This window comes from Adiantum capillus-veneris, chromosome 19 (assembly GCF_014529385.1).
Source record: "Adiantum capillus-veneris isolate H3 chromosome 19, ASM1452938v2, whole genome shotgun sequence".
NCBI classification, from domain to species: domain Eukaryota; kingdom Viridiplantae; phylum Streptophyta; class Polypodiopsida; order Polypodiales; family Pteridaceae; genus Adiantum; species Adiantum capillus-veneris.
In genome coordinates this window covers 89,749,876-89,773,182 of record NC_140949.1, presented here as the reverse complement: position 1 = coordinate 89,773,182, position 23,307 = coordinate 89,749,876, and the positions used below count along the sequence as shown (strand labels likewise).

Below are 23,307 nucleotides of genomic sequence, written 5' to 3'. Positions count from 1 at the left end.
CTTGGACAACACACCTTGTTCACGAATCCCATGACGAGAGCTACACTTCCATAAAGCAAACTTACACCCACACTCTTAAGCTGCTGAGTGTAGACCTCTTGCTCCTTCAATAACAACAAGGACCTGAATTTGGACCATGCTTGGTACATATTTGTGAAGGTTCTGACTTGCTTCAGCTCACGAACCACACCATTTAGGCACGTATGCCTTATAATACAGCTTGTAAAATTTCTCCTACCTGAAGTACAAATAGAAATTTGGAAACATCAGTGACTCTGTTCTTCATTATAACATTAAGTAAAGTGTTCCGCCCAAAGAAGCGCTTTTACAAACTTGTAAAGCATAGTGCATCCCATTTTCAACTCTATTTGTGTGCAAAACAATTTGATACTACAATTTTAAGTCCTCAAAAGAACAACTGCAACTCATCAATAGGAAGGAGAAGTTTGAAAACATATATGAAAGTCAAAAGACCTCAATAAATAGCGTGCATGAAAGACATACAACAATACTAGAGGAACGAGTAATGAAACAGAAATGTGATTACGCTAACTCCAGGCCAATAAAGACGAGGACTTCAAGGGTTACACCACCTACATAATGGATTGGAAAATGCGAGACTATAACAGTAACTGTCCATAACCCAGGTAAACCCAACAAAAATATACCGTCAAGTTAGCAATATTGACCCAGTTCTAGTCGAAAATTTCAAGCGTGGCGGGACGTTGTCATATCGCTTTGTGGGTACAGGGTAAAAGACTCGTATTTGAATGCAATTTAGTGTTTTGGTTATCTCATGATTATGCCGGGATCCTACTATGACATCAAACTATTGGAATGTATGTTAACTGTGGAGTTTGAGGGCCAATAGTGGATGGAGTATTGATGCCTGTGAGCCAGGATGTATGAAGGTTGCTAGAATGCATGTTTATGAACTGAATATGTAGTACTCAAAATGCCCATCTTTACGGCTCACCAATCGGAGTGTGAAAGGGGAAGTTATGGGCAGTCGAACATTTTCCGGGGACTGGGTTTGCAGTTTTTGGAGCAGCCTCGAGATGTGTGCCAGGTGATTGGTTTCAATTTTTTAGGGTTATGATTGATAGTAACTGGCATGAGCTACGGGTTGTGCATTACGGCGCCCAGAACGGGTTCAGATTGGCCAAGTTATGCTCATATTAGCTATTGCATGCAGAGGGTTAGCAGTCCGAGCTTCATCAGCAGATGGGTTAAAGCAATGCAATGGCTCAGGGGTTTCCTTATTTGTGGGTCAGAGTTAAAGCTCAAGGTGTGGAAGATTTGCTTGAGATCATGCAGTATTTTACAGGGCCTGAGTCAGGTCTCGTTTGATCAAGTTGTGAACATTTCGTTCTTTTTGTAAGACATGATATTGAACATTTGCTTGAGATCCTGCAGTATTTTACAGGGCCTGAGTCAGGTCTCTTTTGATCAAGTTGTGAACATTTCATTCTTTTTGTAAGACGTATCTTTGATGACTTTGCAAGCTTCAAGAAATGAAGATGGACTGAGTTGTGGGCAGCTAAAGATGATGCTCAGATTTTGAAAGGCTTGCTTGAAAGGTCGGCAGGGTTTATTCCATCCAACTTGGGCTCAGAGGGACGTCTCTATGGCCAAAACAGTTTGTTAATTTTGGTGGAGTTAAGCGCCATGTGATGTTTAAATGGGAGTTTTAACTGCGGGCTGCCACATAGACAGTAGAAAACCCACGTGCTTGAAGGTGGTAAGAAACTTGGGCTTTATATGGTGGAACTCACCCCTAGAAAGGAAAAGAAGCTCGGAAGGGAGACAAGGGGCACTCCTCTCTCGATCTCCTATTGACGACAAAGTTGGTGAGTAATCTAAAGCAAGTGTTTGCTCTGGCAATAAAGCAAGAGAGCCCTTGAGGGTGGTTGGGGCCCAACATACGGTATCGTCTCTCTTTTCTCTCTCTCTCCCTCTCTCTTTCATTATGTTCAGTTCAGATTCTTCCTCAAGTAAAGTAACCTTGTGTTTTTGCTTAGTGCTAGATTTGAGCTAAAATCCTTAAAACCCTTCCGTTGCACCTGACAAGATTCCTTTCAATTGGGGAATGAGACAAAAAGCTTCCTTTAATGGGCTTAAACGTCCTATTCTGATAGTACCAAACTTAAGCAAAGCCTTTGAGAAATACTAAGATGCTTCAAGTGATTGTATCAGTGCAGTGCTTAACCAAGAAGCCCATGCAATGGCTTTTGAAAGTAGACGGCTTTAGGATGTTGAGTTGCATGCCTCAATCTACGAGAAGGAACTTATGGCTGTGATTCACCTTGTCTACCTCGAAGCATTATCTTCTAGGAGCAGACTTGGTGATCAAGACAGATCATCTGAGGCTAAGATAATTCCTTACACAACAGAAATAACATATGAGATCGGCTAACTTCTTGTCCATGTTTCATTTCCACATTCTCCATACAGCTAGAAGTAAAAACATGGTTGCGCACGTACTCTCTAGACGGCCGAGGGTGAATGCAATCAATTCCGTATATCACCAAGAACTAGAATCGCTTCCTGGCACGTCACAAGCTACTGATGTGTCAACCACTGAATACGAATGGGGTTAGGACTCCCTGCTCCTAACCCTAGCTAGCCTGCATATCTCAGCCGAGGGGCCTAAACCCTAGCAAGAGAAGAAGCAGATGAAGTTTTACCCAACTTACTGAGGACGGTCGAGTGGCCTAAAAGACAAAAGGGGTTGGGATTAAAAAACCCGACCAACTTACAGAAGCTTGGCTAAGAGGCTGTAATAGACTTGGACACCCCAAGTTGAGAATCTGGTGCACACACAAGAGAGAATCACTTTAAAATACTTCACACTTAATTCACAATTCAATTGAGTCGACACGGCCCTGCGTTGTTCCGTGCCTAGAGAGATTGACCACAAAGACTAGCGCCCCTTTCGGTATTTCTTTTTGTATTAATGCTTAAGCAAAGTACAGTTGCCCGCAAGTCCTCTCTGCTCACCGGCTCGTCAACACAAGTGAGCCACAGAGAGGCCCAGGGGACTTATTTAAAGGCCCTTGGCCATGGAAAAGCAGTACATGAAAAGCTTCCAAACTCAAAAGCAATTGGCTCCAAAAGCTAGCGCCAAAAAGAGCCAACACTTTCTGCGGAATTCCGTACAACCTGCCACGTTAGCACAACTAGCACGTTTTGCGAAAATCCGTACGGCCAGCCACATCAGCATTCCAACGCGATTTGTGGGATTTCGTACAGCCAGCCACCAGCCTTTTTTATTATGCTAGTGTCCCCAGAGCCCTATCGGCAGGTGCCAGATGGGACAACTTATCAGTAGTCTTGTCTGTTAGGCATGCCACATCATCAGTTTGTGACATACCCCCCTCTTGAAAGAATTGTAATTGTCCTCGATTACACCTACAAAACAGAGAGAGGCCATAAACCAGTTCAGTAGACACTGACTCTAAGTACCGACGCACTAGACAACACAAATCTAGCACTTGCACAAAGACGACTCAATCAGTGCACATTCAGATCATGTCAATCACATAAAAATCGATTCCAGATCTAAGACCATGATTCCTAGCAACGTATTTAGCAATCACATCTAGATCCACACCGGACCTCACTGATGTCGGATTAGCTAATTCTTCTTGCGATCATGTATGTAGATTCTCAAGACCGGAATGCAGCAGTCATTTCGTTTTTTTTTTTCCCGAGAAAAGATCCTTCTATTAGTTAATGAAACTGCCCATAGGGCTACAACCACCTCTACAAGAGAGGGCTACAACAATCATGATGGGGAGGCTCTCCCAATGAGAAAACGCATATGTAGAGATGGGAGGAGGGAAAAGCCACACAGGTGGATGGTAGTGCCATCTGAGCACACCCTGGACCATGGTGAAAAAAGGCCCACGACGCCAGAGTCGAAGGAAAGCCTCTCTACGCTCCCACATGCGGTCGGAGCTGCCTTGGAGTCTCTCGAACTGTCCTCTGAGAGTATGGATCAGCTCTAGCCAAAGATCCCTAACAGTCTCTGTTGGTGATACAGGGCGAGCCTCGAAGATGCGGAAGCAGCGGGCCTGCGAGATGAACCAGAGTGTCAGGCCGCTGATGAGCTCCCAACACTCCTCTCTCTCACTACACCACTCCTGTGGAGTAAGCTTTGAAGCAAGCTGGAGTGTAGGTCGACCCCCCTGCATCACTATCATCCTACTGGTGGAGGATAGCTCAAACTGAAGTGCCGGGCCCGTGAGAGTGGACCAAGCAGCTGCCCCCCAAGTGTACTGCCAAGCTGTGGAAAGAGCTGGCATCAGCCGAAGAACTCGAAGCCACACCTGCTGTGCCAAAGGACAGTCCCAAAGACAGTGATGCTGACTCTCCACAAGATGGTCACAAGCGGCACATGCGGCCAAGAGACCACTATGTACAAGCCAGCTCCCAATTGCTGTAGCTCGGTATGCAACCAGCCACTGAAACAAAGTGACTCGCCTCGGCTCTCTGGAGTCCCACAATCTCTCCCAAAAAGCTGTCAAGAACTCGGCTGTGAGACCCGCCTCCTGCCAATGAGGTGCTACAGCACGACGAGCCTCTCTCTGTGCTACCAGTATGTGACATCCCAGTCGAAATGTGTACTGAAAGAAAGGGATGCCTGGATGGTCTGCTGAGGAGAAAGGGTCCCTCCAAAGCCACTTTCCAAAATCTCACTGTACTCGTGCCAATAGACAGCTCTCCCAAGCCCACAGTCTCCAGTGGCCCGTCTCAAGAGCTGCTTGGTCGAGATCTATGACACAAGTCCTCCCACAGATGCCCACCACTCGGATCCTCTGAAAACAGCACTCTGCCACCTATGAGGCCTCTACTGCAACTCGGTGTAAGCATCCCTCATCCTGTAGCTCGAAAAACAGGGAGGGTATAGTCTCTGAGCAAGCCCGAACTGAGATGAGAACCTCAAGTCGCGTGAAGGTCCCCATCCATCTGGGCATTGCTGACTCGAGAGGTGTGAGCCACTCAGCTGGTATTGTCTTTGAGATGTCCTGACACATGCTTTGCACCCCTGTCATGCCCTGTAGTTGAATGACCTGAAGCTCCTCTGACAAGCCTGAAAACTATAGCCAGTCATTGTAGCCAGTCACCTAAAGTGCGTGTTGGACCCTGTGCCATGGGACCCCAGGAAACATGAGGCCGACTACGAACAAAGTGGCCTCTCCGAGTTCTAACCATGGGGTTCCAAAGAAGGGGCTGTCTCGGGCGCTCCTCCGTGCAAGTAGGCTGACGCAGCTCCAGGTCTCTCCGCAGTTGCTCCCAAGATCGAAGCAGACTCACAGCGAAGCGGTCCTCCAGTCTCCTGCTCAAGCCAACTCTGCGCATCTCTGTGAAAATCCATCTAGTCGAGGGTCGCCAAGGGCCTCCAACCTGAGGCACCCTAGCACTAAGCCGCTGAAGCAAGAACTCCTTCCAGGGCTCCTCCCCTGGAAGAAGTCCTCTGACGATAAACTTCCCACGAAGGGCTCTGCTCTGTTGTGTTGGGTCTATGATCCCCAATCCTCCCTGAGAACAAGCAAGACTGATGACCTGACATGCCACTTTGGCCCGGGCTATTTGAGTGTCACGCCCTGATCAAAGGAAATTCCTAATCAGCCTCTATACCTGGCTGATACAAGAACTCGCAAAGATCCAACAAGAAGTGATGTATCACATAGTAGCCAACAACACCTGGTTGGCCACTACAACTCTGCCTGCCAGAGAAAGTCGTGCGGAGCTCCAATGTAACAACTTCCTCTTGATGGACAGGAGGAGGGGAGCAATCTCTTGCTCGGGAGTCAAGTCCAAACCAACCTGACAGCCCAAGTACCGAACTCCAGTCCCTAGGTGGATCCACCTGAAACCCTCACCTGGCATCCAATCAGGCGTGGGAGCACTACCAACCGAGAAAGCCACTGTCTTTCTCCAGTTGATCAGTGCGCCTGATGCACAACAAAAAGTCTCAAGACCCTGCTCAGTGCTCACACCTGTGAAGGTTGGCCTCCTGGCCATCCAAGTACAAGGCTGAGTCGTCTGCAAACTCAGCATCCAGTAGCTCATCTCCCCGAATAGGGAGCGCTAAGCCACGCAAACCAACCTGCTGTGAAACCAAAAACCTGCTCATCGCCTCAGCATAGAACAGAAAGAGGAAGGGGGCAAGAGGGCAGCCCTGTCTGACCGAACGTGTGAGCATGAAACGATCACCTCTACCTCCTGACAAAAGTACCGGACTATGTGCCCGTCTGTACAGAGCTGACACACCTCTTATCCAAGCATCTGAGAAGCCCATCCTGCGTACAGTGCCCTCCAAAAATTCCTAGTCAACTCTATCGTAGGCCTTCTCAAAATCGAGAAGAAGTATCACCAGATCCTCACCACGGAGCCGTGCGAGGGCAAGAGCCTCCCAAAAAGTAAAGATGTTGTCAAGGATACTACGCTCCTTGACAAAACCTGTCTGTGTCCCATGTATAATGCTCTCTAGAAGTGGTTGAATCCTCAAACTCAGAGCCTTCGCAAGAATTTTGTAGGCTGAGTTGAGGATGGTGATGAGGCGCCACTGTTGAATCTCATCCAAGGAGCGACCCTCCTTGGGAATGAGGTAAATCAAGCCCTCACTCATGCTGCCAGGCATCTCTCCTGTGTGCAGGATGAACTAAAAAGCACTGCAGAGATCTGAGCCAAGCAAGTCCGAGTACTCCAAGAAAAAGTTGGGAGTCAAGCCATCCTCACCTGGACAGCTACCACGGGAGAGTGCTCCAAGAGCCGTGTGTAGCTCCTCTAGTTGAAGAGGTAGCTCAAGCCTCTGGCGCATCTCCTCAGTCACAAGACAAGGCATCTGTGCCCACACCTGCTCTCTGCATGCATCCTGACGCTCTGACTGAGGCTCCGCAGATAGTAGATCACGGTAGAAGTCAGTATCTGGCTCTGAAGCAACTGACCCGTCTGGCCTCCTCAACTGGCTGACCTTGGCATGTGTATGCCGGGGTCCCGCTACCTCAAAGAAAGCGCCTGTCACTCTGCCACCCACCTGAGTCCACTGAGATGCCTGTCGATGGAAAGCGAACTCATGGCGCCTCTCCTCGGTATTGACGAGCTCCTGGCGAGCCTGCTGTAACTGCTCCTCCAACCAAGGACTGTCTAGATGCTGCTCCTGCATCCTCTACAAGGAAGCAACGCCCCGTCGGAGACACTGCTCCTCCTCTCTCGCTGCAGCCAAGCGAGCCGAAGACTCTTGAAGAAAGAATCGACTAAGCTAAGCAAGTCCTGAGGCCACTCTGTTAGCAGGAGAATCCTGCATGTCTAAGCTCTCTGTCCAAAGAGACTCCACTCGCTCTCTGAGCGCAGTCCAACAAGACCCTCTCAGGGATGCGTAGCATCGTGCTCCCCCTCCTCTGCCTATCAGTCACTGTGAGGATCACTGGTACATGGTCCGAAAAAGGAGTCCCTGCCAAAATGCCAACTGTCCCACCCAAGTCACAGAAGTGGTCACTAGTAGAGAAGCGATCTATCCGAGATAGATTCACTCCTCCCACTCTGCGGTCTGAACAAGAGAAGGCCAGGCTGTCTGGGGGCTTCACAAAGCTAGAATGCTGCCACACATCTGAAACCCGTATACAAAACCTCTCCCAAGTTGCCAGCTCAACTCCATGCACAGTTCAGAGGGGTCCTCCAACATTTTCAAGTCACCCCCTATGCACCATTGATGTGCCTGCGGCAGAGACTCGACAATCTGAGACCAAAACTCTACAAGTGCACTCGCCACATTGGACGCATAGATGTTCAGGAAGCCCACGAGACAACCCTGAACCTGCATAGTGATCCACTGAGCCTTGCCGGGCACAATAATCCCTCTACCCACAGTGGCCTACTACAAAGAATCCGCAATAGTCATACATACCCCACCTTGGATGCCTCCAGGTCCAAATGCAACTGACCAAAAAGTCTCATATCGGCCACGCACAAGCTGACCACAACGTCTAATGCGGCTCTCACACAGATGATGCTCCTGTAGCATAAGAAGGTCAATCTCTCCTCCCACAAGGCATCGTTGAAGCTCCTCATGCAGTCGGTCCCTCTGACGCTGAAACTGGGGCCCACCTAATCCCTGTACGTTCCATGAGACGATCCTCATGGTGTCACGTGACACATCCAACACCCTATGTGTCCGTGGACAAGCTACAGCATGACCGGGGTTCAGTCAGTCCGATCAGTCTAGAATAAGAAGTGATCTTGCACTTTTGTGAGTCTGTTCGCAGACGGTGCATGACCAGTCACTTAGATTAGATGCATATCCTCCGGTTGCACACAGCATGATCGTCAGCATTCCCATCAGAATCCATCAAGGAAATTTTCAGTGCATTAAACCTATTTTCCCTATTTTTGACATTTTTCACTTATTTATTAAATGACTTTAGGTAGGGCAATTTTGCTAAGATAATATATAAGCAAACCAAAGCTAGCACTATCTGGCAGAAGAAGAAGGAGAGCATCAGGCACTCAAGTGCAGCAGGCCCTCTGGAGACCCTTCTCAGCAAGAAGACCCTCACCATAGCCTGGCATTTTCAGCCCTAACAAGCCAGCATTTTTGGATCCTTGAACCAGCACTTCAGCCCCAGCACCATGGCGATTTCAGCACCAACATACTAGCGTTTTTCAGCAAGCCATAACCAGCGTTTTTATGCATGCTGTCCAGCGTTTTCAGGCCACAGAAAACAGCGTTTTTGCACAGCCCAGATCAATGTTTTTCGTAGCAGCAAACAGCCAGCTACTTCAGCGTTTTGTACTGTCAAATCAGCGTTCTCCAACAAGGCAAATTCAGCAGACAGAAGAGCAATAGATTCAGCAAGTCCCAAGCACGATAGACAGCATTGTTGCACATCAAGTCACAGTAGCAAATAGCCTCATCCTCGTCGCCCACACCGTCGACATCGATATAGCCGTTAAGACTTGCATCAGCATCAGTGTATCAGATTGTGCAATCAATAGTAGACCACTCTCGCCATCGAGAGTGGGACCCTTGGAGGAGGGTTTGACAACATCTGGTGTCATATTCTCTTCTCTCTCTATCTCTCAGTCTCATGCACCTTCACGCACAACTTCCATTCACTTTGTTTGTGTCCATTGCACGGTCTCGTTAAAGAACGGAAGGCTCTCCCTTCCATAAGTAAAAGGAACCTTGAGCACATTTCGGAGCACTCATCTTGAGCAAAGTTCAACTTTCATTCCGCTGCACCTTACACATGGGGAGCGAGGAGAACTGATGCTGCCGCAGCAGCTAACCGTGCTATCTTCGAGGCAGGCTTGGATAAGGAGTAATCCGCATCTGAGCGTCCTCGAGATAGGCGTGACTGCAAAGAGTGTCTAGCCCTAGACCAAGCCGTGCGTAAAGCAACCTCCTCTGTCCATGAGTCCTCATGTATGTGTACATAGCATGGCGAGCTTTGCGTGTCAGCAAAGAAGTGAACCACAATGTGTCTACATCCTGCTGCGTCTAGAGGTGTCACAGAAAACTTGGCCAATGGCCAAAGACTCTGAAGCAAGTCTGTAACCCCTAGGGGGTCGCAGGAAAGGTTGTCCCTCTCTCACCAAGCGACTCACGGCAAAGGCGCTGCCAAGAGATCTCCTAGCAGCCGAGGATGGCCCTACCCCCTGTGACGGTTATGGGACTGGAGCGGGAGGAGGTGAGGGAGCACAGGGAGAAGGGGGAGAGAGGGGGATGAAGAGGGAGGGAACTCGGGGGGAGGAGGGGTTGTCGAGGGTGACGCTGAGGTGGAGGCTAAAGCAAGAACCTCGTTTTGCTGAAGAGGATCGAATTGGTTCCCCGTGGAAGCCCAGTGCTGCTAAGCAGGAGCCTGAGGACCACTCTGAGTGCCAGGCTGGCAGGGTGGCCCTTGGCGACGTCGACCACGAACCTGCTGCCAGCCCTCCTCCGCTTGAGCCCCAGGCTCAGAGGGTGGCTCTGCCCGCGTACTCTGCGACTGCCTGCTGCTGCTGGCCAGCCCTTGAGGACTGGGGCTGGGCATGTGGTGTAGGTCGAGGCCTCCTCCGTGGTAGGCCTTCGCAAGATGGCCCATCTGTCGACAAACTAATTCGGGAGGCCTAAATACTCCATGCTCTATCGGAACCAACCCCCACTCAGCCAAGGAAGTAGAATGACCTTCGGGAGAGTGTGGGTGTCCCTAACCACAACACGTACTGAGGGAATGCCGGCCGCCTTGGCAACTACTGAGGCTGTCGTGCGAGGTGTCTCCAAGACAGTCCCAATCTCTAAGCCTATCCTGGACAAAAGTGGTAGGTATTCCCTCCTCAAACCAAGAAAGCAGACGAAGATGGGAAGGTCTGCCTCCTCTACCAGAACATCTGAAGCTGGGTCAAAACCATGTCTCCACTGTCGAAAGTCGGCTCGAACTGCTCGGATGGTCAAGGGGCTCATTGCGATAACCTTGGACGCCATCTCGGAGGTCTCAAACTCTATCTGATAGTAGCTCTCCTCTGTCGGGATGGTGCCGAGAATCTTGCAGATGACGGAGGTCGCCTGGAGGCACTCCACCTCTGCTGCGAGGCTTGCTTGCTCTGTCGGTGAAAGAGCAAGTCGGATGGTGGGCTCTGCAGGGTCGGGCGAGGGGGCTTCTGAGGAGTCCCTCTGGGACGGAGCATGAGCCTCCATCTGTGTCTGCTGCTGTGATGGAAAGGGGGGACGTGAAGACAAACACCTACGAAACTCGGCGAGTAGAGTCCCAGCGAGAACACCACTGCAGGGCTAAATACAGTGAGGCCTTGGGGGCGCGGGGGTAAAGGTGCACAAAAGGGGGGGTGGGCGGCGAAGGCGGGCTGCGGAAGGCGAGCTGAGGGGAGGCGGGCAAAGGCAGAGGCGGGCTGAGCCAGTGGGAGGGGTGGAGGAGGTGGCGCGAAGCGAAGCAGGGGGTTTTTGGGGGGGGAGGCAGCGTACAGCAGCAACGAGCGCAGGTCCTCTAATGGCTGCCAATAAAGATCCAAGCATGCATACTATTTTTCATTTCATCTTTCAATCCTGCACTCAAACAAAATCACATGAGAGAGTACACATCAATCAAATCCAAGTTCGGGAATTCCCATTTTCAATTTCCTTATTCGTAAAGTCATACAACAGAATATCATTAGCACAACAGTATCACTGAAATCCAAAGGGAAATCATTGACTTTATTCTATCCAGGTAATCTGTGACAAAGGAGAGGAGTGACTCCCCTCTCGTGCAGTCCAGTCTGCACTAGACCCTTATGACCTACGAGATCTTTCAGAATAGACGCAGCTAAGCCGAAAGCCGAAAGCCTCAAGGTAAAGTTCAAAATCTGAGGAGTATCTGCTAGGTCGTCCTCCTCCATCTACTTCGCATCCAATGCCGGATAGTTCTTGAATTTCACTAAGAACCGCCGAATCACTTCACCTTTCACTTTCTTTCTTTATGGGCCAGTGGGCCAGTATCTGTTTTGGAACGAATATCTCATTGCTCTCTTCCACTTCAGGTTGCTCATTAGGCTCTCCGTCAATTGGCACCTCGCCCTTAAAGGGTTTCAAGAGACTCACATGAAAAGCATTGTGAATCTTCCAAGTGTCTGGTGGAGCACTTCAGATTAGTCTTAGCGTTTTGCAGCACACCTAGCTGGAGCAGCCCATGAGCCTAGCATTATGGAAGCAAATCAGCCACTGATTCCAGATTTGCAGCAGATCAGCCAGAGTTTTCAGTTTTCAGCCCTCTTCCTCACAGGAGACGTGCGAGATTGGCAACCGCCAGTCATCCAGATGCGGTCAGGTACTTCCGCAACCCATTAAGCCTCTTCTCAGCCATTCCCTTGCCGCATCGAGTGCTCCCATTGCTGCCCATTATCGGCCCCATCAAGGTCTGCATTTTCAGCCCTGCTTTAGCAACGGATCGGTTGTGTTGTTGCAGCCTGATCTGTGTTTTTGTAGTCAGCTTTCAGCCACTGTTTCCTCTCACATCGGAAGCGCAAATCAGCCCCAAATCTACCCCTTAGTGGCCATTAGCAATCCCACATCGAGAAGGATCCAAAGGTGCATCAAATCAGCCCGGAGGTGCTTCATCTTGAAGAGTTACCGCGACAACAATCTCCGTTCGAGTCAGTAGAGTCTGGACTTGAGGTATTGCATGTGTGTCCATTCCATTTATGCAATCAAAAGCAAATACCACATCAGCAACGGTGTGGGGGGCCCTTGAGAGGGTTTGTTGGGACCCCATCGGGTGTCATTCTTTTTCTCTCTCCCTCTCTCATTCTCTCTCTAAAAGGAACCATCATCCGTGCTAAGTAGCACGCATTTAAGCAAGGAAAGAAGTAATGACTTGTGTGTGAAGTCTAGATCTTGTCACCATTTCATCTGACTCAAGAAGAGGCTCAATGGGCTGCCGAAGTACCGAACTGCTGCGGAGAGGCTAGCGTTAGCAAATCTGGGCCACGACCAGAACACTGGCCTAGATGCTCATTTTATATGACTTTTGGCTAGGTTGGGAAACTTAGGTTAGGTGGGTAAAATATGAAGCAGCAGAGTGGTGTAATTCTAAATGTCACGAGGACATGGCAATTGCTAACTTGAGTTTTTGGTTTCTTTCCGATGATTTTTGTTTAATTTTTGGGACCCTCTTTTTGAAGTTGCCAATGGCCGGACATTGTTTGGCCAGTGTGAAACGGCCGACAGCGGAGAGTTTCACCCGCAGTTGGAAAGGGCAAGTCACCATGAGTAGGTCGGGCTCATTTGATCTTCTTGGGAGGAGAACCTCATGCTGATGGTGAAGGGCTCGTCCCATGGAGAGCCTGAAGCTGCTGATACCATGTGAGAGTGCGCGTGTGCGGAAGCGAGAGAGAGAGAGAGAACACAAAGCACTAATGTAGGGAAGAGGGGGCGATCAGCCCCCCCATGACTACCAGAGCAAGAAGACCCTGCAATACAAAGTATCAGATGTGACTGACTGACTGTGAAGTGGGTACCCCCCTGGCCCCATATATAGGTGCCCAAGGGGAGGTAGGGCAAATGCCAACAAAAGCCCTCACGACCCAGCATGGAAAAAATATATAGGGAAATATCTCATGGACACCCAGCTCAAGTGTGCAGTCGGCCCAGAACTCGGGCGGCCAGACAAGGTAAGGCGGCCGGCCCAAAAGTGGGTAGCCGGACAATGCAACCTGGAGGCACACTAGCCATACATGTATGCCCTAGACCTGTGAAGCAACTGAGTGGTGTAAGTCTAACAAGACTCTGTGTCTAGATACGCTGCAGAGTAGCCCCCTAGGGTCTGTTTATTCTTACAAGGGATGCCCCAAAAGCAATACACTCAAAAGCAGTTAAATCCCAAAAGCATCTTGCCTAAAAACTATCCAAAAAGCAGCCAGCGCAAATTACGGAATTCCGTACAGCAACCACGTCAGCATGTCAACGCATAATGCGAAAATCCATATTGCTACCACGTGGCACCTGTCAGCTGATCAGTGAAGACTGTGAAATCGGCTCCGAGTAGGTAATGTCGCCACTGAGTAAGAGCATGGATCACTGCCAAAAGCTCTTTCTCATAAATTTGTGCTGTCAATTCTGGCCTTGAAAACAATCCGCTTTCATAGGCAATCACGTGGCCTTCTTGCATTAAGACCGCTCCCAGACTACGGCCACAAGCGTCACAATATTCTTCAAATGACTTTTGCAAGTCTTGCAAGGTCAAAACTGGTCCAAAAGTCAGTTTTTCTTTTAAGTGTCTGAAAGGCAATATGTGCAAAGGGGAAGCGACCTCTGATAACTTTCGAATGAACCGCCGGTAGTAAAAACACAAGCCCAAGAAGCTTCTAACTTCATGAACATTACGTATAGTGTCAATCTTGGCCGGGTCCATCTGTACTCCTGCTGCTGAGATGATGTGTCCCAAAAAGTGTATCTCCGGCAAGAAAAATTTACTCTTTTTGGCATTGATAACTAATTTGAGATCACGCAATGCCTGAAAGACAAAGACTTGTAGCAGATGGTGCCGATGTTCTACTTCAACCTTGGCGAAGACTATAATGTCATCAAATAAAGTGCCGACAAAAGATCGATACTCTCGGAAAATCCTATCTATCATTCGATTGAGAGTCGCTGGAGCATTGGTAAGGCCAAAAGGCATCACCAAAAAAGGATGTCTTATAGACATCTCCCGGAGCGATTCTGATCTAATGATATCCGCTTTGCAAATCAATCCTGCTAAAACAAGAGGATCCTTGAAGTCGGTCAAGAATATCATCGATCCTTGGAATCGGAAATCTCTTTTTGATAGTGATTTTATTGAGAGCTTTGTAATCAATGCACATTCTCCAAGATCCATCTTTCTTTGTTACATTTGTATCAAAGCACGGCCAATTTCTCTTCTACCGAGAAATCCGATCCCTTATCTTGCGACACTTATGGATTCCGAAAAGAATCATTCGACCTCTTCTGCATCTCATGATGCGGGAGGAGACCACGCAGAAGATTTAAATGAATTAACACAGGAAGAGTACGGGCCACCTCGGCCTACTTAGTATGAACTTCAAGAGATGCAACATCTACAACAGGTTGACGAGTGCACAAAGCAGATGATTAAATTTAAGAAAGACTCTCAGTTTGCAAATTTTTTGTCTCAGCAATCCATCGCTGAAGTGCACACTAAGTGGCAGAAAGCCACCGAACCACCAATCAAACCAGCAATCAAGAAACCTCCTTCTCCGAGGATGTTTACAGAACAAGAACTTCAACAAGTGGTTCAGACTCAGATCAATCAGCTTTTGGACACGAGGAATCAATCCAAAAAGCAATTGAAAAAGCGCAAGAAGGGGACTAACTACCCTGGTTATTTGGGGCATCAATCTTCTTTCGCATCGGCAAGAAAGCAAAAGAAGCGTGTTCGCTTTGAAGGACTACCCATGTCACGTGACACATCCAACGCTATGTGTCCGTGGACAAGCTACAACAGGACAAGGGTTCAATCAATCCAATCAGTCTAGATTTAGAAGTGATCTGGCACTTTTTGTGAGTCTATTCGTAGACCGTGCATGCCCAATCACTTAGTGTAGATCCATATCCTCTGGTTGCACACAGCATGATCATAAGCATTTCCATCAGAATCCTTCAGGGGAATTTTCCAGTGCATTTAGTCTATTTTACCTATTTTTGACATTTTTCACTTATTATTTTTAAGTGACTTTTGTTGGAAAGTAGGTAGGGCAAATTGAGTAAGTTTATATATAAGCAAACCTAGACTAGCACTATTTGGCAGAAGAGGCAACAGGAGCCAAGCTCAGCAGGCAACTTCTCAAGCAAGACCTTGGCGGTTCTCCCCTCCAAGCAAGACTCAGCATCCAACGTTTTCTCCATCAAGCATCATCGCCAGGAGTTCCCTCAACTAGCGTTTTTGCAACAGGTAGTCACCGCAAGCAATCCCCATGCCTGGCGTTTTCATAAGGCCTAGCGTTTTCAGTATTAGCTTCATCGCCGGCAAAGCTGCAATACATCAGCGTTTTCAGCCATTGCCATCGCCACAGAACCCCCATGCCTAGCGTTTTTGATCCTAGCAAAAGCAGCTCCAGTTTTCAGCCTTTGGACATTTTCAGCAGGTGATTTTCAGCCATCAAAAACCATCAATTTTCAGCCCTAAGACCTGCAGAATTTCAGCGACAAAGACCAACAGAATCAGCCCCAAAACCAGCGTTTTGGATTGTAGCAGATTTCAGCCCATAGCGTTTTTGGACAGCAGTTAAAAGATTGCAGATTTCAACGCTTAGGTCGGCCTCGCCATCACCATCGTCATCGCCGACATAGCCTAGACTTGCATCAATCACATGCATTCAGTTTGTACCAGTTTGTGCAACCATAAGTAGACCACTCTCGCCAACGAGAGTGGGGCCTTCAGGAGGGTTTTACAACAGTCTCTGGTGTCGTATTCTCTTCTCTCTCTATCTCTCAGTCTCATACAATTGCACGCACAGAGTCCATTCACTTTGTTTGTGATCATTGCACTCTCTCACTAAGAACGGAAGGCTCTCCCTTCCGTAAGAACAAAAAGGAACCTTGAGCACAGTTCGGAGCACTCATCTTGAGCAAAGCACAAACATTCATTCCGCTGCACCTAATATTGGTATCAGAGCTTTGGCAGTGTTCTGTATCACTCAAGGAAAGAATTACAAGAATCACAAGAATTTTTTTTGCTTGTTGCGGTCGCACGAACCCAAGTTTGCTTGGGCGTGTCGATTCCTAATCGTGTTTTTGAAGAGTGACAGGAATCCCAAGAAAGAAGAGCTTGTCCAGCCTCCCCTTGTGCCTCTTTTACTCATTGAGAGCGGACCGTGCACTTAGCGGCCGGCCAATCGACGTGAGGTGCGAAAAAGCAACCTTGGTGTGAGCGCAAGGCCGCCAAGGGGTGCGCCCGCGGAAAAGAGCAGAACTCGGGTGAAGAGAAGATCCTTCTCAAACACAAATTGCAAGCGAAAGAAAACCTCAAGAACCCCAAGACCCAAGACCCTCAAGAACCCAAGTTCCTCGTGAACTTAAGAACCCAAGACCACAAGAACCCACGACTTCAGAATGGTCATCACTCGAAGCGGAGTGGATACTTCGCTTGGAGGTGATGAGCATGAGAGAGGCAACGAAGAATTTTCCCCACCGGGAGGTTTTTCCGACCCTCCCCCTTCGCCATCTACATCACGGATTGCACTAACTCCTATGGAGGCTTTGGACCAGATGTTTATGGAAAGGAAGTTAGAACGCGAAGCAAGACAAGCAGAAAGAATGGCAAAATTTGATCGTGAATGCAAAGAAAGAAAGGCAGAAATGGATCGCAGACACGCAAAAAGAAGAGCAGAAATGGAGCCAAAACACCAAGAAAGAATGGCAGCCGCCGTCAAAGACAACAGCGACCAACACATGAAAGAGTTCTTGCGACTCTTTTCTCAAGTTCAGGCACAGATGCGAGGCCTGTTGCATGACACACAGGATTTGCATGATTATGAGAAGCATGATGATTTGAATGATAATGATGAGCATGATGATTTGCATGATCAAGATGTGATTTCTCAGAAGCATGATGATTTGCATGATCAAGATATTATTTCTCACAAGCATGATGAGTTGTATGAAGATGATGTGATTGTTCACAAGGATGATGTGTTAGTTGATGCTTTTTCTAGCGAAGCTAACCTCGTTGCAGATTCGATCAATCACGAAGGATCGATCTTGGCTCTCGAGCCTAGGTCCAAAGAACCCCTTCAGGAAGAAGAAGCGATCTTGGCTCTCGAGCCTAGATCCAAAGAACCCTCACAGGAAGTATTATGTGTTCGCATGATTGATACGCACGCATTGTTCGAGTGTTTCATTCGTGATCGTTTCCTGTATTTTAGTCAGCGTCTTTATGTGATCCTTGTTCCTAGGCATGACATATTGTACGTTGAGCACGTTTCACTCGTGAATGAGCACGGATGTATGCGGATTTTTCATGAAAAACTGAAAAGTATGCATTCAAGGAAGTCACATTCCATGTCTCTTCCTTGGCATGGCACAGTACCCGAAAGAGCACATGAAGTATGAGCACCAAGCATGCACATTTCCGTTGTGAATTGCCACAGTTGATTGCTCTCGATCAAAAGAGAAAGATTCGATATGAACGGTTTGTCACCCCATCTCTATGTTCATCTACAGTGCATACACAGTCTTTAGAGAAGACGAGATTTTTTCCATTCACTTTACATGGAATAGGTTTTATGTTGGAAATGGTTTCAAGAATTTTCAGCCATGGAGATTCTTGAAGAAGAAAGAAGCATGACTCTAGATGAAGTTGAAGCATCGAAGGAACCACAGAAGGCTTTGTCGCTTTCGGCGCGGCCCAAAGAAGCAAGCGTTGCAGACCTTTATGAAGTTCAAGTACCGCACGACCCACACATCAGAGTGGGCTGGCGAAGAGTCCCTTCCAGGATTCCGGATGCTATTGGCGATCTCCCTCGGCGCCATACAGTTCGGTACCAATACCTCACTTTGACAAGGAGGGGATGTCACGTGACACATCCAACCCTATGTGCCCGTGGACAAGCTACAGCACGACAAGGGTTCAGTCAGTCCAGTCAGTCTAGATTTAGAAGTGATCTGGCACTTTTTGTGAGTCTATTCGTAGACCGTGCATGCCCAATCACTTAGTGTAGATGCATATCCTCTGCTTGCACACAGCATGATCATAAGCATTTCCATCAAAATCCTTCAGGGGAATTTTCTAGTGCATTTAGCCTATTTTACCTATTTTTGATATTTTTCACTTATTATTTTTAAGTGACTTTTGTTGGAAAGTAGGTAGGGCAAATTGAGTAAGTTTGTATATAAGCAAACCTAGACTAGCACTATTTGGCAGAAGAGGCAACAGGAGCCAAGCTCAGCAGGCAACTTCTCAAGCAAGACCTTGGCGGTTCTCCCCTCCAAGCAAGGCTCAGCATCCAACGTTTTCTCCATCAAGCATCATCGCCAAGAGTTCCCTCAGCTAGCGTTTTTGCAACAGGTAGTCACCGCAAGCAATCCCCATGCCTAGCGTTTTCATAAGGCCTAGCGTTTTCAGCATTAGCTTCATCGCCGGCAAAGCTGCAACACATCAGCATTTTCAGCCATTGCCATCGCCACAGAACCCCCATGCCTAGCGTTTCTGATCCTAGCAAAAGCAGCTCCAGTTTTCAGCCTTTGGACATTTTCAGCAGGTGATTTTCAGCCATCAAAGACCATCAGTTTTCAGCCCTAAGACCTGCAGCGACAAAGACCAACAGAATCAGCCCCAAAACCAGCGTTTTGGATTGTAGCAGATTTCAGCCCATAGCGTTTTTGGACAACAGTTAAAAGATTGCAGATTTCAGCGCTTAGGTCGGCCTCGCCATCACCGTCGTCATCGCCGACATAGCCTAGACTTGCATCAATCACATGCATTCAGTTTGTACCAGTTTGTGCAATCATAAGTAGACCACTGTCGCCGACAAGAGTGGGGCCTTTGGAGGAGGATTTTACAACAGTCTCTATTGTCGTATTCTCTTCTCTCTCTATCTCTCAGTCTCATACAATTGCACGCACAGAGTCCATTCACTTTGTTTGTGATCATTGCACTCTCACTAAGAGCGGAAGGCTCTCCCTTCCATAAGAACAAAAAGGAACCTTGAGCACAGTTCGGAGCACTCATCTTGAGCAAAGCGCAAACATTCATTCCGCTGCACCTAACAACCCAATTCTTCTTCTTCCTCTTCTCCTGACTAGCTCTTCTGACTCGAACGAGGAGGACAGAAAGGGTAAAAAGCGAAGCAAAAATCAAAGCTTCAGCAAGGGCAAGAAAAAGGCAAAGAAACTCAGATTCCGCCCAGTTTTTGATAGCTCTACGGAGGAGTCATCCTCTGACAGTTAGGACTCTGATGACCATATGTTTTATGCAAAGAAGAAGCACTTCTACAGAGCCAACCAATATGACTTCCTCGAAGAGAAGAGCAAGAAAGCAAAAGAATTTAAAGGTGGACACTGGATAAAATTCGAATCCTTTTCTGGATTCCAAGATGCTCCGAGGGCTTTGGCCTTCATCTAGCAGTTTAACATAGCCTTCTCTGGACGGTACTACTCAGAGCACTCCAAGATTAGGAGGGCTGCATCTTTTCTCAAAGGAAATGCTCGAACATGGTGGTCCACTCTTCTTCTGAGGAAAGAAGCTCCAGTCAAGTGGTTGATATTTAAAAGGCTCTTTATTTCTTCTTGGCTGACCCGCGAGTACGAGCGGGATATACAAACCGCTTGGAACAATCTTCGGATGAAAGAGGGAGATTCTTTGGACGCTTATTGCGAGAGGTTTTGGGACTCTTTTCTACCAACCTCTTCATTTAAGAAGGTCACCTTTAAGGAACAGATTGAGCGGTTTTGTTGCGGGCACAGGAATTCCCAAAAATGAATATGATTGATTTGTACTTGACTTGCGTAACAAACTTGGGCACCCCAAGTCTAGATTCTGTCGCGACACGAGAGAGAATCACTTAAAATACTTCACAACTTTAAAATCACAGTTCAATTTGGTCGAGTACCATTGAGGTGCTTGACTCCAATAGGAGGAATTCATATCCTTCCTCTAGTGCCTCGAGGATATCTTTTCACCAATCATCAACCTTACGAGTTACATAGGCAACTCGTCATTTGCGTCTTTCAAACAAATCGGAAGTTTCCTTACCTGAGAGTCTGTTAATTGAATTTCGTCTTCTCAACCTCGAGAAGAATTATCTTTCTAGAAATCAATCTAGGTATCTGTGCTTGCGTGTAATCATGGGTTGTTAGTCTTGATGATAAGAAACCTCTTGTATCCTCCCGCATAGGGCATGTTCAAATCACAGAGCCTTCATCTCGTGTGAGCATGGCTTCCTTTGGAAAATAGAGTCTACCATCTCATTAGTAGAAAGTTCTTGTTCTTGCCTTTACTCAATTTAGGCCCATTTGATCCGATCCAAAGATCCCTTGGTGCCCCGTGGCACCTCTTTCCGTCTCTTCCGCTTGCCGGTTCTTACCACTCGCAATATCTACATGACGCCTATTAGCATCTCTTCCTTGCTGAGATCATAAAAAATGTTTCACCTTGCAATCATCAATGACGGCTTGCAAAATCTTAAGCAGATAAAATTCTAGCCATAGCATTCTCTATACGTATGTTCAAACTCGTTTCACAATAGAGCGAACCCGCTTTGATTCTCAAGGATGTTCTCTCATATGTGGTGAAGGTAGTTCTTTCCGTCTTGGAACATAAGAGTTCATTACTTGACTTGCTTACGGAGAAGCGTATACTGTAACCATAACTTTCTACTTTAGTGATCAATCCATGTAGCGTACACGATAATCAATGACCATCAAAAAACTCCCTTCTCAGTAGAGAACCTCCAAGCTACTCAATATATCTCAAATAGAGACTCATGTCGAAATATTATTGCGCGCAAAAAGACGCTCGAGTGAGGTATGTCAAATGTTAATGCACTTCTGAAAGGAAGTTGACTCATTTCTTTATGTTTAGCAGAAAAAATTCGACTGGTAGACGACTCACCTTGACAACAAGGTCGGCATCTTCATGTGTTATCCATGTATTCAAAAGTGTACATAATACTCATGTTGTGTTAAAGCTTTTTTGAACTCTAAAGATTTCTTCCCTTTCTTAAGCTTCTCAGAGCGAACACGCTCAACCGGATGATCACTTGACTTGGTCCCAGAGCAAACCCGCTCATCAAATAAACTGGGATGTCAAATCTGGAATTCTGCGAGCACAGCAGGCCCTAGCCGGCTCTTGCTCCTTCCTTCATAAAAGAGTGTTCATTCACTGGCACAAAAAGCACTACCATATCTTCCCTTACTAGGTAGGGGGTGTGGGCTCATAGGGTACTCAAGCTTAGTGAAAGCTTTTCTTTGCTTTGTAAGCTGAAAATGGTTCCCTCATAATGTCCTACCCGCAGTAGGAGGTAATCTGTTAGAAAACTACCGGATAGTAGATCAATCATTGACCTTCCGGATGGTCGAGAAAACCAATTCATCGCATAAAACAATGTTTCAACTCGATTCTACTCTCATAAACACTCGAGAGTGATCGGCCTTGGTTAGACATATGTATACCTTGTGCGTAAAAGCAATACGTAGTTTATGAGTTCCTCAATGATTTAACTTTGATCAAAGACTTGCCCTCTCACTTAATGTTTGAGGGTCTTCTATTCAAAATTCTGAGGAGTTACATTGAATTTCCTTACTCCAAAACTTTCTCCGGACAGCAACATATCCTTTGAGGAGAGGTAACAAGAATTGTTGTTTGTTTGTAGAATGGTCTCCATCCCACTGCAAGGATTAGATTCTTCGTACACTAAATCGTACACTTGCAACTTGCATGGCTGACTCCACCATCCCTCACAAATTATCTTCGGATATATCTGCATGCATCTACAAAGTTCGGGGAAAAATCCTTCGTTGAATATCTTCCTCTGAGAGATTCAAGAATGGAGTCATTGTTGAAAGAGTAAACCAATACCTGTTCATGTAATCCGTGACTTGCTCGTGCTTCTATTGGGCAAATTAACTTCTTACATGCCTTTCTTAGAGTGTAGAGGGACAAAAAAAATTCTTAGAAAATTCAGCCTTGAATTGAATCCAGGTGTGGTTTTGAATTCCTTGCAGAGCTTTGGTATACCACCAAGCACTCGCAGTCCCCTTGAGGTATATGGTCACATGCCTCATCTTCGACTCTTCTGAGAAACTGCCGTTTGCAAAGGCAACTTCAAACTGTCCAATGAAAGCTAGACATCTCCTCTTCCATCAAAAGTATCAAACTTGACTGGAGTGTCCTAAGGTCTAGAGACCTTCGTATCCTTCTCGAAATGACAGGATTTCTTGGTTATGGTTCTGGATTGGATGTTCATGGCTATTCTGAAAGAGGAGTGAGGTGAAACAATGGTTGATATGGAAAATTCTTTCAGATTTCTCTGAATTTCAACAAGTGAATTTGGCTCACTTCTAGGTTTCAAAGGATCTCAAGCATTCTGTTCCTCGGATTCTCTAGGTTCTTGAACATCATGCTCTTGTCGCCTCCTCAGAAAATCCCAAGTCTTGTCGACTTCCTGCAAAGAGAAAAATTTCCCAACTCTGATAGCTTTTCCTGCAAGACTTAGAGTTCCGCTTGCTTGCTTCTCTCTTGGCTTGGCATGGCTTCTTCCTGGAGTCGTCCTCCTTTCCAAAGAAAAAGAGGAGACCATGCTCTAATACCACTATCACAATTGTTAGCACATAACAATATAAAATATAATAGGATAAATAGAATTTATCTATTGAAACTGAAGCGAGAGAAAAAAAAAAAAAAAATATATATATATATATATATATATATATATATATATATATAGAGAGAGAGAGAGAGAGAGAGAAAGAGAGAGAGAGATGTATTAACGTCTCTCTCTCTCTCTCTCTCTCTCTCTCTCTCTCTATATATATATATATATATATATATATATATATATACACACACACACACACAGATGTATTAACATCCACGGGAGGCCGAACTCGACCCATCGGACAAAGATGACTCGTTACATTCCACTTCGGGGGTATGAAAGGAAAATCATAATAGTAATCAAAAGAGAGGGAGTAGTGTCTTCTTCGGGACTCTTATGACTCATAAGAGTTTACATTACATTACATTGGGGTTCATTACATGGGGGGTGAAAATAGTTATAGATCTAAATAGGTGGTGGATTCTCCCCTTTCGGGGGTGGGGTGTGGAAATCTCC

General features: G+C 46.9%; 1 protein-coding gene across 1 annotated transcript in view; it reads right to left on the bottom strand.

The window, feature by feature from the left end:
* Positions 1-23,307, bottom strand: part of LOC147434444 (UDP-galactose/UDP-glucose transporter 7-like) — a 44,645-nt gene that overhangs the window by 1,718 nt on the left and 19,620 nt on the right. The window contains exon 2 of the mRNA XM_086490906.1: positions 15-238. Within this exon, the coding sequence (XP_086347032.1) occupies positions 15-149 (135 nt within the window). The 5' untranslated portion in view covers positions 150-238. The remainder of the gene's footprint in view (positions 1-14; positions 239-23,307) is intronic.